Here is a 17,924-nt window from a genome sequence, read left to right on the forward strand (position 1 = left end):
ACACACACACACACACACACTAACCCTGAGAGAGAAAATTCAAAGGTGGAATTTTAAATAAATAAACCTAAAAATTACTCTCCATCTACTCCTCATTGATATCTAACCAGACACTTACACATAAACGAGAATAGGAGGCTAGATCCAAGCGAGAGACGAGGACGCTATAGAATACGATTAGAATTTCGTAATGTGCCTGATACATTTTTTCGGTTCATATGATTCTTTCTCTACACCCCTTATTTTCTCCTTCAAAGTACAATGTCCTGGTTGATCTTCCTGCCCTCAGTCATTCCCCTGATTGACTCAGTCTTTATATCAATAGCATTTGTTTTTCTTACGATAACCCCTTTGAGTTACTCTCCCTTGCCTGGGAACACTTAATGTTGTCTTACAAATCAAGCCCTAACTCCCATACGAGGCGCTTTTTTTTTTTTTCATTTTTTAAAAAATTGTGGTAAAACATGCATAACAAAATATACCATCTTAAACCATTTCTGAGGGTACAGTTCAGGCGTGTGACATACACTCACACTGTTTGTGACCCATCTCCAGCATTCTTTTCATCTCACAAAACTGAAACTCTGTACCCATTAAACATCAACTCCCATTCTCCCTCCCCCGACACCCGATAACCACCATTTGATGTTCTGTCTCTGACTTTGACTACTCTAGGTACCCTACAGGGCTCTCAAACTGTTTTATGTTTTCCTTCCCTCCCCTGCGTGGCTCATGTGGGCTAAGTTCTGGTCTAAGTTCTACCTGCGTGCATTGCCACAGCTGTAAACCAGCCCTCTCTTCTCCAGACACCTGCTCACCTCACCCGCTCGGCCTTAGTATGTGAGATTCCCATAGCTGGAACATTCTTCCTTCTTCTCTTTGCCTATTCAAATCCTCCCCACCCTTAAAAATAGTCTTTGGGGGCACCTGGGTGGCTCAGTCAGTTAAGCGTCCGACATCGGCCTGATCTCGCGGTTTGTGACCTCACGTCATGATCTCACAGTTCGCGGGTTTGAGCCCCGTGTCAGAGACTGGAGCCTGCTTCAGATTCTGTGTGTCTCTCTCTCTGTCCCTACCCCGCTTGCGTTTTCTGTCTCTCTCTCAAAAATAAATAAGTAAACATTAAAAAGACAGTCTTTGATTTCCATCTCCTCCTTGAAAACCCTTCCTCCTACTCTACGCCACACCAAACTCATATTCCATTCATCGGAAACACTAAACATTTTGAATATTCAAATTCCTCAGCTCTTCTGTGCAATATACCATCCCTCCTCCAAAAGTTTCTACATTTCCAAATAGGAAGCATGTCTTATAAGTCATTGCACCTTCCAGGTAGAAAAAGTAGACACAAAGTAGATATTCAACAGATACCAAAATAATAGATAATTTCCACTTCCATAAAATTTTAAAATACTTTGAATCAGTCTGTAGTATCATTGGGTAATTTTTATGAATCTTTTTCTTTTTTTTTTTATTTAAAAAAAAATTTTTTTAACATTTATTTTATTTTTGAGACAGAGAGAGACAGAGCATGAATGGGGAAGGGTCAGAGAGAGGGAGACACAGAATCTGAAACAGGCTCCAGGCTCTGGGCTGTCAGCACAGAGCCCGACGCGGGGCTTGAACTCACGGACCGCGAGATCGTGACCTGAGCCGAAGTCGGCCGCTTAACCGACTGAGCCACCCAGGCGCCCCTATATGAATCTTTTTCAAGAAAATTTAGTCACAGCCAGCAACTTGGTCTATTTTTTTTTATCTGATTGCTTAGACAAAATTCCATTCTAGGTGGTTCCAGCTGAGTTAAATCTATGAGGATATATACTCATGAAATGAACTCCCGTGATCATCTCTCAGACTGTTGAGAAACTGCTTGCATAAAATAAACTTTAGAATCAAGTCTTCATTTCCCCAGTCAATACCTATCACCCAGTCCACTCTTCCCACACTAGTAGAAAGGCCTAGAAAAGGTAAAATCATTATAAATTGGAGACACTGGGAGCTAGAGCAAAGGTGAACCGGGAGCCAGTCTCCCTTGGATCATTTTCTCACCCACCTGTGTAAATGAACCTCCCAGGAGCTCCTTTGCAGAACTGCTTGGATTTATAAGATAATGTCACTTCCACTACTCCAGGGATGTGCCGGGGAGGAGTCTGCACTCGGATGGCATGAGGAGTTATTAGCTGAACAGGCAGGGAAATAAAGTACCTGTTATACAAGTTAACACTGAGGATATGGAGAACAGGAGCATCTCCCTCAACAACCCCCCGGGGCAAACGGGCTGTACTCACAGTGGTCCAAACGCTCCAAACGCCCTGTCCCTGTGTTGCACGTGTTTCTCTCTCCCACTCTGGAATTTCCTCGCAAGGTAACCTGTCTGGATCCTTGCCTCCCCACCAGGGCTGCTCAAGTCCCACCACCCCCTGTATTCACTCCCTCCCTGCTTCCTACACTGCTACTCTCTCACATCGTGATTTGCCACCTTCCATATCCAACCCAGCCCTGTACTCGTCTTTTTGTAATGTCTTGTTGGTTTTCTCATTATGACAGTGGAACATACCTACTTTAGACAATTTGGAAATTATAGAAAAATATAAAGTAAAATATTAGCATTGCATAACCCAGAGACAGCCACTGTTAATCTTTGGTGCGTTTCTAGCGTTTTTCTATGCATGCATGTCGTGTAATTAGATTTTATATCTGTAGACCTTGTTACCCTGAATTTTTTTTCACTTACCATTATAGCGGAAGTACGATCCCCTCTCCTGTGTCATTAGAACTTTGTCAAAACCTAATTTTTAATAATGGATTTTAACCATTCCATTATTCAATATTTAGGCTATTCCTAATTTTTCACCATTGTAAACCGCGCGCAACAAATATTTATCTTTTTAAGGGACTCGTGCCTACAATAAACTGTGGTTTACACGTCTTTTAATTCTTGGTGACTCGCTCATAGCAGGTACTGAACAACAGGCAATCACGTTTTTGCTGATGATCCAGGAATTACACTTACCCAAATCAAAACAATCTTTGGGCCAAAGAAAATCAGGGAAGCAAGTTGCCTTTGCCTACCTCACTCCATACAAGCATGGTCCCAAACACCACTTGGAGGCCATCAAAGAAGTTGTCTCCAATGATGATGACCATGGCTCCTCCTGTGGTCCAGCCTTCGCTCGGGCTAATGGCTTTGATGCAGGGGGTAGCTAGGAAGATAGGAAAGGAAAAGTCAGGGCTGTCCTTTGATGGTTGAAATTTAGAGTTTTGGGGATTGGCTGCTCTTGAAAGGTGTTGGTTATTTCAAGTTCAAGTTGAGCTTTGCTGACTTGCCATCATTCCCTAATTGGTTGCTGGTTTTCACCAGGTCATTAAAGCCTAATGAGTTGACCACTATATATGAAAACGTGGAACACTTAGCTAATTGTGCAAAGGGTGTTTTTAAAACCCTGTTGTTTTCCCCCATATTTTTATAAGTTGATCACGCTAGAAATGTGTAAATCCCTTTTCTCTCCCCACCTCCTCTGCCCCAAGATGTTAAGATTTACAAGGCCTGTTAATGTGCTAGTGAGAGGAGAAAGTAAAATCTATCATAGTTGAGTTTTTTTCTGGCTCTATTAAGAGACAATTTCTAATCAGTTTCCTAACTTTGTAGGAAGGATTCCGCCCCCCCCCCCTTCTTCCATATGTTCAAGGCCTCTGGACTTTACATCCCAACAGGAACCCAATATGGTTTTCAGGCCATAACTAAAGTCAATCCATCACTCCATTTCCAAAGTTGACAGGGTCAAAGGTGGAGGAGAACTTTGGCAGGACTCCAAAAACATGAGCCCCCTTTGAACAGCCAGTCAATCACATCCAATCAGTCAAAAGAAACTGGATGGGTTCCTAGTTCTGAACCCTGGGATTTTCTTCTCCCCTTTCAATGCCCACTGTGGGAGAATTAACACCACTCCAAATTCTTTACTGATTCAATCATTTTCTTTCAGTTCATTAATTCCTATTTAAATTGATACAAGACACATTTTAAGGGCCAAGCTGGAGCGGGGGCTGGTGGGCAGTACACAGCAAAACATCACAATAAAATAGTAGCCTAGGTTAGCCATTCACCCCCTATAACAAAGCCTTACCCAACCCTGGCGAGTTGGGGAGTGTGAAAGATGGAATTTACTTAGGTATTTGTCAGTTATCTTCCTTGATATGCTTTAATTTTTTGGACAACTTGAAGTTGAACAGTTACCAGTATTTCTGACGACTCTAATGCACATGGAAAACTACCCAGAGCAGATCGTGATTTCTTCTTGTCCAAGCAAACAAAAATCAATTAGTGTCAATTTCATTCTGCGCATTGTTTTGCTTTGCCCACAATCTGTTTAAGGGTACATCTGACACTTATTCATACATGTCTGGCAAGGTAACGTTCCTGTTTAACCAAGATGTCATAGGCCCACGTTTGCCTGAAATGCCCGTCTAGCGAAAAGAAAAACACAGAACTGGATGGAGGAGACGGTGAGGCATGGGGGCCCGAGTGTGGGCTGGGACGTGTGTGGCGTTGCAGCAGAATAGGCAGGCATCCGTGTTTACAACTTCACTTAAAACCCACATGATCTTGTGTGCCTTCTCCGCTCCGGCTTAGACAGAAATGGAAAATTCAAGCCAGGACAATTGCGGACATCTCGACCTGTGTGCCGTTCTCAGCCCAGACAGCGGGCAGCCCTACCTTCTGACGGGTCCAGCCTTCTCGCTCGCCGTCCATGCTTGGAGTTGTTATGAACAAACATGTTGTCAGAAACAGCCAGCACGTGTCCATCCACATTCACCGTTGTTGACAACACGACCTGCGTATTTCAGGTGAAAGTGGGGCGGGGGTGGAGTTAGTTGTACATGAAGTAGTAGAGGCCGTAGCATACTGATCTGCCAGACTTCCCCATGGCTAATGAGCGACGGAACAGAATCTTGGGCCAGCGCCATGCCCTCAGCATCTCAGCAGGCCATCCCCTCATAATTATAGCAGAGCCTTCTGGAGAAAGAGGCCACCCGTCACTCGCATGTTGTTACGTATTTGCACGCAAACCACGCCCAGGTGATGAAGTGGGGAAACTGGCCATCCGCCTGCTGGTTCTAAAAACCTCATTCTCAGGAGCGCCTGGGTGGCCCAGGAGGCTGAGCATCTGACTCTTGGTTTCAGCTCAGGTCTTGATCTCATGGCTCATGGGATTCGAACCCCCCTTAAGGCATGGACTGCCAGCGTGGAGGCTATTTGAGGCTCTCGGTCTCTCTCTCTCTCTCTCTCTCTCTCTCTCTGTCCCTCCCCTGCTCTCACTCTCTCTCTCTCTCAAAGTAAATAATAAACTTTTTTCGAAAAGATAAATAAGAACCTTGTCCTCTACCACAGGACTTGGACAATCGTTCCCAGCTGACCCTACATCTGTAGTCACACCAAGGAGCCGATTGTGTGTGCTCAGGAAGTGAAGATCTCAACACCAGTGGGGAGGTCATTTCTCCCAGCTTGGAAATGGGTTCTCCCACTTCTAGCATGTGCTAAAGCAATACTGGGCACCAGGATGCTTCCCCGGGGAGTGGTCTGCGGTGGCCCCGCCCACTTGAGAGCTGCGGCAGAGATGCTCTGATCTTTTGGTGAGTGGATGAAGAAGCTGGAAGTCAGTGTTGAAAATGTAGGACAGTCGGTAAATCTAAGCAGAGGAAAGGGAAGGGATGGGTGTGGAGTAGTGGAAGGGCATGGATTGGGAATGAGATAGAACTGAAACGCCACACCTGCTGTTCCCCAACCTTGTAACCTGGGACGAATTACTTCACCTTGTCTAATCTCTTTTTTTCCTCATCTGTAGAACATACACAATAATGCCTGTCTCAAGGGCTGAATAAACAGAGGAAGGATAAGGTGAGATATTTTTCATAAAGCGTTTGGGGCAGGGCCTGGCACATGCCAAATCGGGATGACGTCCGACCCTAATTGCCTCACCTCTGCCTTGTTTGACCTGTCAGTAGGACAGGTGACATTACTCAGTGAGCCAGCCCCTCCCATAGCGTAAGCTCCGGGGAGCCTCTGGAAAGGCAGGCACACAGGCTGGGTACCAAATTTACGAGGCAGGGTCCCTACCCTTAAAAAGCTCACTCTCAGGCTAGAGAGATATGGCTAACACATCAAACCAATAGCATACGAAATGAAATCCAATTGAGTTCTATGTGTGTGCCTTAGATCAGGGGTCAGGGGACATTCAAGACGAGATCAGTCAAGGCCAGAGCAGTTGGGAAAGCATAGCAGAGGTGGGTGGATTTGAGTGCACCCACCACCTGCTTGACCCAGGAAGACGGGCCATGCTAGACATGAATCTTTTTATCAGTTATGCATGCAATTTTTTTGAGAAAGTAACGCGTTATATACATATTCATGCATATGTATAGACCTCTTGAGGAAAGACATTGAATAGGTACATAATGAGGAGCCGTATTTAAAAATGACTCTTCTGTCTACTCCCAAATTAAATTTGCTGATATTCTACTGGTAATTTTTCTGCACACCCCTTCCTTCCTTATTAAATGAAGGGCGGGAGGAAACCTTGACCCTGCCTTATCTCTAATATGAAATAAGATTCATTAGACGGCACTTAAAATTTTCCACTACGAATAATTTCAAGCAAACAAAATAAACAGAATAGTATAATAAATCCTTTTTTTAAGTTGAAGCTTACATACATTGAAATGTACAAGTCTTTGCTGCACAGCTTCGACAAAGAGATACATTCAGGTAATTCACACCATATCAGGACAGTGAACATTTCCATCTCCCCAGAAAGTTATCTTGTGTTCCTTCTCAGTCAGTCCTATCCACTGCCTAACCCCCACCCAAGAAAACCCTTCTGAATTTTTTTTTTTACCTTAAATGGAGTTTTAGATGGTATCTTTAAAAAAATTTTAATATATATTTTAATGTAATAGGGTTCAAGCAAACCCCCATAAGCATAAGTCCACAAAATATTTCACCTAGCCTGGTGCTGTGGGTATGACAGTGGCATATAGGAATTTTCCAGGGACATAAGTGGGCTTCAGTCATTCATCCCAAAAGCCTACAATGAGCTCCTGCTACGTGTTGGGTATTACATCAGGTCCTGGAGATTGAAAGACAACAGAACGTGTTCCTAGTCAGCTACGTGTCCTTCCCACACTTCAGCTCCTCACTTGGGAGTGCACCACAGGTACGGTGTCCCTGCCTCTCTGTGACATCAAAATGAACTTAAAGGAACCTTAGTTGTCACTCAGAAAATTATCGTCTATAAGCTCACAATTCAGGGATGCAGCCTTGTCTAGCTCCGGGTCTGTTTTTAACTGTGCCCAAGTTAACACGTTAGGAGTCTGGGGAAAGTCCTTCCAGAAAGTTCCTATCGTACGGTGGCCACTGTAAGAGGTAGACATCCATCACTCTCTCACATGTGCGCAGAGGCACAAGTTCTTATCAGGACAAGCATAAAATGGCATCATAGTCAAAGGAAGAGAGAAACTAAGTCTCCTAGCGCGGGGTTAGGATGAACACGGAGGTTGAAAGCACTCACCTCTGTATACGCTCGCCCTCTGAAAACAATAGAAGGCAGAGGAAAAAAAGAGGAAGCGGACCACCCTTGTAACTTGTATGTGCGAATGGGTTTTCAAGGACATGGCTGCCACTGGTGGGAAAACCTGAAAACGCAAGGGTGCTTCTGGCTTTAATTGCCAATGAGCCGTCCTAGGCACAGTGAGGGGAACCCTAGCCTGTCTGAGGATTATGTGGCCAGAAAGAGCATTCTCTCTGAGACCACGTTAATTCATTCCACAAGCTTCTTGTCATACTGTACTGTAACGCTGCTCGTGCGTCCCTGCCACAAAATGTGGGGCTTTCTCGAGCCAGCTGATTTCATCATTGTGCATTTGGGTGGAGTGAGATTCAGTTCCAAAGTGAACATTTCCCGAATGACATACCCTGATGGTTCAGATGCACTTCATTATTTTCTATTAACAATGGAAATAAATTTTAATCTCTTGCTGGCTAGCGCTGGCCTCTCGTGACAGCAAGGGAATTAACCTGAATTATTTCAGTGTCTGCAAAATTTATTACAAGATTTTAAATTATGTCCAAATGTATGTGCGTGTGGGTGTGTATATATATAGATACGAGGCAAGTTCCCATTTTTAATACTCCAACCTATCTTAGACTGTGAGGTATCTAGGAGAGCCTGTCAGTGAAACGGACTTGGCAAAATGTCGAGGACTTAATGTTCAGACTCCACCGCGTGAAACCAGACATGTTTGTTTGTCGCTCTCGTACGTGGAGGCACACGCCGATATTGACTTTTACGCACATTCCCTCTACTCCTGGAAGCAAACGAACCGCATCGTGGAGGCGAAGACGCGCTTGGTTCACTGAAAGCTTCGAATTTAACTTCCTTCCCTGTTTTCTGGTGAACGATGACAACACCGATATTATTCTATTCAGACAAGTTAAAGTTTCTGCATGTTCGGGGACTAAAGGAAGTAGAATGTGCATTCCAGCATCGCCCCACTCCCAGGCCTTCCCCTTCCACAAGCCAACTTCTTTCCCCTAGTGAGTATTTCCTGGGTCACGAAGGCTGACCTTTTCCATCTGGAATCAATCAGTCAACCCCTGACAACTTCCTGAAACACCTCACTCCATTTCCTGTTCTCTCCCCCTTCTCTCTTTTCCCCTGGTTAGCTTCACTCTTCAAAACTGCAGGCCACAGCAGCTTAATGTTAGAGGGTCAGACACAGTTAGACTCCAAAACACTACACAAGGACACCTTTGACCTTCAAAAATCTTTACATCTTAGCTAAACAAATCAAGGTCAACATTTCTTACCATTACCTTGTTAACTATTTGTATGCATCTCTGCCAACGATCTTCTGATCATATAACCATCAATACTACGTGCTATCTCAGGCTCATAAGCTGATCTGTTTTAGAAGTAGCAAACTTCGGATTGACAAAGGACTGCCATTCGGAGGTTGCTAAAACTGAAAATCACGGGTATTATGGCAAACCTATGGAGAATACGGCCTACAAAAGAGCTTCGATGTCTCATCAGTGTCTCCGACCACCTAAACCTGATACCTTGTCTTTTCTGAAGCTGTCAGGCTCTCTTGGAACTCCCGTTCTGCTGGCACAGCCCGAAAGAATGCCAATTAGGAATACAGATGTCCATAATTTGTGCGGGATGGACCCCCGGTCTTAGCTGCTGACATCGTGACAGCTTTCATTTGTTTCTCATATCTGGTGTATCTGTATTTTAGCTCAAAGCTCTCAAAGGAAAGCCTGCAGATCTGAAACCCACGCTACTGTAAATTATAGCTCTCCCCAACTGAAACATTTCAGTTCAACCCAAAAGCAAAAACTAGCATATTCATGCAAATATTATTTATGACATGGCACTTGTAAGACAAGTTTCCAAGAAAGAGAAGTAGGGATCCGTTGAAATTGTTTGCATTAAAAAAAAATTTTTTTAATGTTTATTTTTGAGAGAGAGAGAGAACGCAAGCAGGGGAGGGGCAGAGAGAGAAGGAGACACAGAATCCGAAGCAGGCTCCAGGCTCTGAGCTGTCAGCACAGAGCCCAATGCGGGCTCAAACCCACGGACCGCAAGATCATGACCTGAGCCAAAGTCGGATGCTAAACTGACTGAGCACCCAGGCGCCCCAAAACTGCTTGCATTTTTTAAGTGACAGTAGCTTTGCACTTCTCGCAACTCCCTATTTTGCGCCGCGTGATCTCTAAGTTTTGGTGAAGCCAGATCAATATGCACAGACCAACTGGAGAGTGGCCGTGTGCGTTCCGTTCTGAATCAGCCAATTAAATGGCAGTTTTCGCTACATGAATAAAAAGTCTGTATCTCCCCTTGAAAAGTACGAGAAAGTTGTAAGAACAAAATTTACAACTGTGTTAGCAATCTGCTAAAAGTACTCAAGAAAACTGATTGGCTTCCTCAAATTATATTTTTCTTCTCATTATCTAAAAGTACTCCCATGTCCCTCATTCTAATAATTTATACAAAGCAGGAGCTGAGCTGTAAAGAGGTCTTTCCTGCCTATACAAGGCCACGGCGGGAGTTACCCTTTAGGTGGGCACATCCATTAACCCGTACAACCAATTTGCCACGAAAGGAACTGTCCCTTTGGTATCAGAATGATAGCATGCAGCCTGGGAACCTTTACCAACCTGACTTATCCCCACCCTTGAGGTATTTTTTATGTCTCACTCTGAGACGTCTTCGGCTTTTTGGAACATCACGCTTTTGGTTTTCTTTTTAACATCTCTCCTTCTCAAAGCTCTAACTGTATGGCTTCGTTGAATTCGTTAAGTCCGAGGAACGACCAGCTTGGATTCTACCCCCAGCCAGCCTTTCTCAGCTCCCACCCAGGTGTTCCTACAAAGGCCCTAAGCCTCACACAGGAGGGTGAAGGAAAAAGAGAAGTCAAAATGAAAAATGGGTGGAATGACTACACGATCTGCTTTTTGAAACAGACGAGAATCCTAGTGTCTGTCGTCATGAGAGAATAATTACACTGGTTAGAAACCTCCCCATATGGATCAGAGCTCCTGCTTTGAAAACACACCAGATTCCACCATCAGTCAGACACGTTTCCCCTCCATTTCAGTGAGGGTCATGCACCTTCTAGCTGAACGCGGGGCCTTTCGTAGTTTAATCTCAGTAAAGCTACACTATGTAGCATTTATAGCACACTCAAGGTGGAGGGCTCTCTTATACCTACTCACAAACACGCGTCCACCAAGCTACATAAAATGGCCTCGAAAATTCCTGTTATTTTGCCAAGTATGGAAAAAAATTCTTTATGACATTTTACATCTGGAAATGGAATTAAATTCATGATGTGCTTTTCCCTTATAACTGTTCAGTTGCTATATATGTTATTTCAGCTTTCCCAAAGCGTAACTATTATATGGGATTTTATTTTCCACCTGTGGTAGGAGGAAAGAGACATAGAGACCATTAAAGGGACAGAGAAAATCAAGACAGACTTCTGGTTGTGGTAGGCAACCAAGTCTGGAGTCCACAGCACGAGAAAAAAAAATACTCCACTGGTGTTTTTATACACTGGCTAATTCTCACATTCGACAAGGGGACTCTGATGAAACAGTTTTGTCTAAGCCTCCGTTAATTCAACCCAGGCTAACAACAAACAATTGGCTACTGAAAATTGTTTCTCCCCACCACTTTACTCTTGGCACACGTCGTATTTTCAAACCAGATTTAAAGACCAGATTCTTCTTCGTTACTGGACTCCAGGGTCTCCAAAATTACCTTTAAACACCTACCCCACAAGTATGGATTTTGTCATCTTTTTTTTTTTTTTTTAAAGGAATTCCCAGAATTCTTAGCAATCGCTGCTGTTTCGTATTCCCTAAGGCTAAATTTTCTGTTCAGTTAAGGATCAAGTGCCGAAGGAGAGAACACAAAGTTGATTGCTGTTGAGACAGATGTGGGGCATTGTGGGACTGCTTGCATTAAAGGAGGGGGGACCATGGCATTAATGACATAACTCCCGAGAAGACACTTGCTGAAGTAAGAAGACTGCCCTGTGTTTCAAGCAGCCAATGGTATTTTTTGACACTCCCAGTGACATTTCCAGTGACACTCCACAGCTACACGCAATGGAGACTTACAGAAAACATTGTCACGGCTGCAAGGAGCTTACCAGGTAGTTGATGAAGCATAACAAACACTACACATAATCAGAAAAGATGACTATATAGTAACGCATAATTTAGGACCAAATTGGGTGGCCGTTGCATACCCTAGGAGTCCAAAGGTGAGAAAAATTAACCCGAAGGCAGTAACCACCATTTTCATCAAGGACGTGAAACTTGAGATAGGCCTTGAAGAGCTGAAAAAGTTTGGTTACATGACTTGAGGTTACTGAGGTCATCATTCTGGAACTTAAAACAAAACAAAACAAAAAATCTAATGGGCATAAGTGCAGCAGTGTGCCAAAGACAGTTTCTGCTGGCATATTTTGCAAATTTGGCTTAGGATGGCTGTCTTTTAGAGCCTGTTTTTTGGTTTGTTTGTTTTTTTTTTTAAGAATTAAATATGTACAAAAATCAAGCGACAATTTTTTTTCCAACCCACCTTTCGTGTCATTGGGGAGCCTGCTTTACAACTAAATTTGCCCCATCTCAAAGGTCAAAGACACTTGCTGCATCCACCCTACCTCATTTTATTCCATCGAACCCATTGCTTTCCCCGTCCAAAACGTACTCCGAGTGGGATGGTTCTGGTCAAGGGCTGCATTTTACTAGCAAACATTTGGAGAGCCACAAGGGAGCCTTAACATATTTGATGCAGTTCTCGATTCAGTTGGGCCATTTTCTTCCACCAAACTCTGCCCACCGGGGACCTCATGAATCACCTGTCGCTCATCAAAAGCCAGGAGCATGCAGTCCCCATAAGCAGCTAAAAATCTACGCACTCTTATTACAAAACTAAAAAAGCTTTGCTTTCCGGGAAGTTCTGCCATCTGATTGTTCTGGAATGCGTTCAGAGGTAGGTTTTAGGGCCCAAGCTTGAGTCTCCTAAAATGCTGGAGCATTTAAGCTTTGTTTCCACTTACCTGAAATTTGACGTGTCCTTTTCCCAAAAGTTATACAGAGAGCTACTTGCTACCACTTCTCTCCCTTTTCTCCCCCAAAGAAGTCAAAACACATTCCCTATGGGGGTTAGTCAAACCTTTATCTGCCTGATTCTTGTCCCCATTTGAGATGCCAAAGGTCACGCGTGGGGGGGGGGGCAGCAGGGTATCCTGCCAAGCAGAGAAAAGCTTGAAGTGACCCACAGAAAGCCTTCCCTGAGCTTAAAGCACTAGACTGAGGGAAATATCCTCAGCCCCTCGGAGGGTTTTTTTTTTTTTTTTCTGACTCCAGATAGATAATTATTCTTTCCTGGACTCTCTGGTTTATTTTACCACCAGATCATGGACTCACCTGTTGATTAGAGAGGCCATAAGTCAAGTGATTTTCATTATGAGCTTTAAACCTGCTACTCAGTAGCCCAGCAACCTTCCAAGGGTGCATGAGATCACAGAGCAGCTGGGGGAGCTCTCGAATTGAAAGATTTGAACTGAAGAAACCTGCAGGCAGCTGGAGCTGTATTAAATTTTTACCATTTGGAGTTCATTTAAACTCTCGTTTCCCTCTTCAATGGGTGTGAGAGAAACATTCAACATTTTTTATTTAAGGAAAATAGATGGTGGTGCCATTAAAACGTTTTATATAAGAACTGGGGGGTTAAGAAATCGTAAGGGTTTGTTGGATGGATCCTGGCCCTGTTCCAAGACATGAGCAGCCCTGCCCTTCGCTCATGCGTTGTTTAGTCACACAGACTAAGGGCTGACGCCCAGCTGTGGGGATTGGGTGTCTCTGTCATCCACATTAATTTCCCGGTTGTTCCTGGGCAGTAACGACTGTATCCGGGCCCTAGGCCTCTCACATTATCCAGCTACCACAGCGATGCCAGTCAGGGCTTACGCGGCCTCACTTCCTTTCTTCATTCTGATGGAGGAGATCTTTCCGCCTTCCGTTCCCTTCTCTCCACATCTCTTCCTCCCAGGTCTGGCAGACCTAGATGTATCCTCACAAGGCACAACCCTTTCTCTCACCCCCTCCAAGTACCCCTCAAAATCCCCTTCTGGCAGGCCCATCCCGGGATTCTGTGAAGATCCCTATAAACAAACAGGAATCGACTTAGCACTGATGTCCTTCCCAATCTGGCTCCACGATGACTTCCCTTTCGTTAGAAATGTATGCCCATGCCCCTCCATATATCTTGCCCGTTTGTCTCTTGAGGCCACAGGTGGTGAGACCTGTCTGTGTATATTTCTCAGTCCTCCCCCTGGAATCAGTGTATAAGCAAAAGTTATGATTTTGGTGGACCTGATCCAAAAACGGAATAATTTAGGGGTGAACCTGAGGCATACGGGAGTCTCTCAGAAAAGTTCAGCAAATGACAGTAAGAGTCTTTATCCTAACTACACGAAAGCTTTAGGTTTAAACGAAGGAGTTCATTTCATATTATGCTCGGGTGAGAGATATCTCAAGGCACATGCTACTAACCTCAGAATGACTAATGGACAAGTCGGTGCTACCTATATGATGGAAAATACTGCAGCCCTCTACAGTGATCAGGCCTGTTTATTTTTTTTTTTAATTTTTTAAATTTATTTTTGAGATAGAGAAAGAGCATGAACAGGGGAGGGTCAGAGAGAGGGAGACACAGAATCCGAAGCGGGCTCCAGACTCCGAGCCGTCAGCCCGGAGCCCGACGCGGGGCTCGAACTCACGGACCGCGAGATCGTGACCTGAGCCGAAGTCGGACGCTTAACCGACGGAGCCACCCAGGCGCCCCTGATCAGGCCTGTTTAAAACAGACTCCTTTTTTAAAAAAATGTGGTGTTTTGTTTTTTTTTTTTAATTTATCTATTGAGAGAGAGAGAGAGAGAACACGAGCAGGCGAGGGGCAGAGAGAGAGAGAATCCCAAGCAGGCTCCGTGCTGTCAGGGCAGAGCCTGACACGGGACTCAATATCACAAGCTGAGATTCATGACCCAAGCAGAAATCCAGAGTCAGACACTTAACTGACCAAGCCAGACGCCCGACAACAGAGTCCTCGTGAGGCAAGGGGAAATCATGGACACCCAGGCCTTTAAGCTTCCCAATATCAAATAAGTAAGTGATCTGCTGACGTCAGTGTCCTCTTACAGCTGATGCTCTAAAAAACTTTGAAAACTACACGGAAGAGTATCCCCACCGACTGCTATCATAACGGCAGGTATCGCTTACTTCTACCTCAGCTGGCCTTGACCACACCACTGGGTTCTGACAGTCAGGGCGAAGACAACTGGCCTCATGCTGGGCCCTGTGCTTTCAGGCAGGTCACTTGAAGACCACGGGAAAGCAGAACTAAGCCATGTAAATCACTCATTTACCATATTTTCCCTGTGTCTTCCCTCCCCGCCTCCCCCACCCCGGGGAGATAAGTCTCTAAAGGGCAGGGAATTGTATCTGTTTTGCTTGTTGATGTATCTCTAGCACCTAGGATAGTTCCTGGCAAAGAGAATTTCCTCAACAATACTGGTTGGGTGAGTGAATGAAGGGGGGCATCTATGTTTTCATTGACTTGAGCAGAAGCAGTCCGCCTGTCTATGAGAATGAGCTGGCAACAATTGCCCTGATTGTTATCAACTTCCGTGCTTTCAAATCTGAATGGGGGAAATGGCAACATATTTCACTTCTCCTTGTCTTGGCTTGATTTTCTTCTGGATTTGCCAACTGCCTGCTCTCCACCCACAATGCAGCGAAATAAAGAATGGGGTTCATCACGTCTAACAGGCCTGTCAGCTTAAACTAGGCACAAATTTCTTTTCCTTTTCTTCACTGAGCTGTTAATCTGGGTGTTTCACCTAACTGTTCCATTTCAAGAAGGGCAGAAGTGATTTTCTGCATGTATGGTCCATGGATTTAGATACGTTGGGGACCACAGATATTTTTACTTTCCCTTTCTTCCTGCCCTTTTTTTCTTCTCCCTCTTAAAAATGTATCTGATAACGATTTATTGAGCTCTGCAGAATGGCTGGCATTGTGCTAGGCATTAGGGAGAAATACAAAACTTAAGAAGACAGAGCAGTTACCCTCAAGCAGCACAGTCTCAGACAAACAATAATGGCAAGACAATGTGATCGATGGTATAGTAGAAGCATGAGAGAATGGTATGATGTACAGAAGAAGGAGGCAACCACTCTATCCGGTCAGGAAGAGTGAGAAAAATGCCTCACAAAGGAGGTGACACTCAGGTGTAGTCTCTTTTTTTTTTTAATTTTTTGAAAAATCTTTTAATGTTTATTTTTGAGAGAGACAAAGCGTGAGCAGAGGAGGGGCAGAGAGAGAGAGGGAGACACGGAATCCGAAGCGGGTCCTGGGCTCCGAGCTGTCAGCACAGAGCCCGACGCGGGGCTTGAGCCCATGAACTGCGAGATCGTGACCTGAGCCAAAGTCAGAAGCTTAACCGACTGAGCCACCCAGGCGCCCCAGGTATAATCTCGAAGCATGAGTAGAAGTCACAAATCAGAGAGAGGTGAAGGGTTCTCAGGCAGAGGGGTGACTGTGTGGAAAGGTTCCAAGTAATATTCTATGTCATAGAAATCAGCGAGAGGTGCCTAGTGAGTGGTGGGTATATGGAAACATCAGGAGATGTGCGTGACAGGAGCACTGCCTGGTGTATCTATGAAGAAACTATTCAGCCGTTTAAAACCTGAACTTCTGTCTAGATACTTATATTCTAAGCAGAGGAGTGACATGTTTTCAAAGTTAACTTTGGCAGTAGGGCTGGGGATGGACTAGACAAGGAAGGAGTAGAAGCAGGGACCTATCGCAGTTGTTTTCAGGAGGAGAGACAGATTCAACCGATACTTGGGTGGAGGAAGTGATACTTCAACGATAAATGAGGAGGGCACAGATCCAGAGAGGAAGTACTGAGATCTGCTGTGAACATGTGCTCATTAGTGACACAAGAGAAGATGCCCAGGAAGAAGGTAGAGTGGTAATTCTGCAGCTCCAGAGAAGGGTGAGATCTGAGGACAGGGAGCCAAGAGCCGCCTGGGAACAGATGGCATTTATAAGAGAATGGGAAAATTCATGAGGGAATTCCCAAGTGAACAGGTCCTCTTTGTAAGGGTTAAATGGAGGACGGCCATTTGGTAGATGAGTTTCATTTCTTTAGATCAGGGGTCCATGGAACCCTAAGAAACATTTCAAGAGGTCTGGCCACACCTGATATTTTAAGTAAAACTTGGTTTAAATGTAGCTTTTGGTGGGGAAACTATAGCTTCTACCAAATTCTCAATAGGTTGTGAGCCAAAAAAGGATTAAAACCTATTGTGTTTTGATAAATAGACATATGTATTTGTATAGGTCCAAGATACTTAGGACTTGAACTGAATTAAAGAAAGGTTTGTTTTAGGTTAGAAAATGAATGTAATATAATGGTTTTGTTCTCATGTGCTCATTTTTGGAAAAAGAATTCGGTTCCACCAGTGTTTTGGAGACAGAGGAAAGAAGAGGGGTGAGAGAGGAGAGGGAGGTTGGTTGGCGTCGTGATTTGGTAAGAAGAGATTCATATTTTTATTCTGTTCAGATCAAATCTCCACAAAAGAAGGCTTCAGATTAAATATGTTTGACTGATCACTTAACAAAGTAGAGAAATGAAGTAATTGTCTGTATGGTTTAAAAGTGTTACCTTTGTCATTCTGAGTAAGATATGTATTTCAGAAATTCCTAAGTCACCATTCCTTCAGATCACAACCCGCCCCCCGCCCCACCACCATGATTACCTACAATCTCTGGTTTGGTTCCATATGTTGAACTTGACCCAAGTCTCCCACTTGATCCTGATAGCCCATAGTCATAGTTAAGGCTTTTCTCTATGCAAAGAGTATTCATTGAAGACTATACTCTTAATAGAATCTGAGCACAGTATAAAAATTATCATTTCTTCTTTGCATCAAAGAAAGAACACTATCCAAAAAGAGAAAAGACAATGATGGAATGAGAAAAAATATTTCCAAATCAATTATCTGATAAGGGCCTAGTATCCCACATTTATGTGTGTGTGTGTGTGTGTGTGTGTGTGTGTGTATATATATATATACACACACACATATATATACATATATATATACAAACACACATAATCACAATAAACTATATTATATATATATATATATAAAATATAAACCCACAGAACTCAACAACTAAAAGACAAATAACCCAATTAAAAATGGACAAAGGATTTGGAATGGACATTTCTCCAAAGAAGATACACAAATGGTCAACACGCACATGAAAAACTGCTCCA

At 43.9% G+C, this 17,924-nt stretch overlaps 1 protein-coding gene across 1 annotated transcript in view; it reads right to left on the reverse strand.

Annotated features, from left to right (window-relative positions):
• EBF2 (EBF transcription factor 2) overlaps positions 1-17,924 on the reverse strand; it is a 193,444-nt gene that overhangs the window by 39,075 nt on the left and 136,445 nt on the right. The window contains exons 8-10 of the mRNA XM_049631619.1: positions 4,715-4,832; positions 3,073-3,203; positions 2,054-2,180 (exon numbers count right to left, since the gene is read on the reverse strand). Coding sequence (XP_049487576.1) covers positions 2,054-2,180; positions 3,073-3,203; positions 4,715-4,832 — 376 coding nt within the window. The remainder of the gene's footprint in view (positions 1-2,053; positions 2,181-3,072; positions 3,204-4,714; positions 4,833-17,924) is intronic.

This window comes from Panthera uncia, chromosome B1 (assembly GCF_023721935.1).
Source record: "Panthera uncia isolate 11264 chromosome B1, Puncia_PCG_1.0, whole genome shotgun sequence".
Taxonomy (NCBI): Eukaryota; Metazoa; Chordata; class Mammalia; order Carnivora; family Felidae; genus Panthera; species Panthera uncia.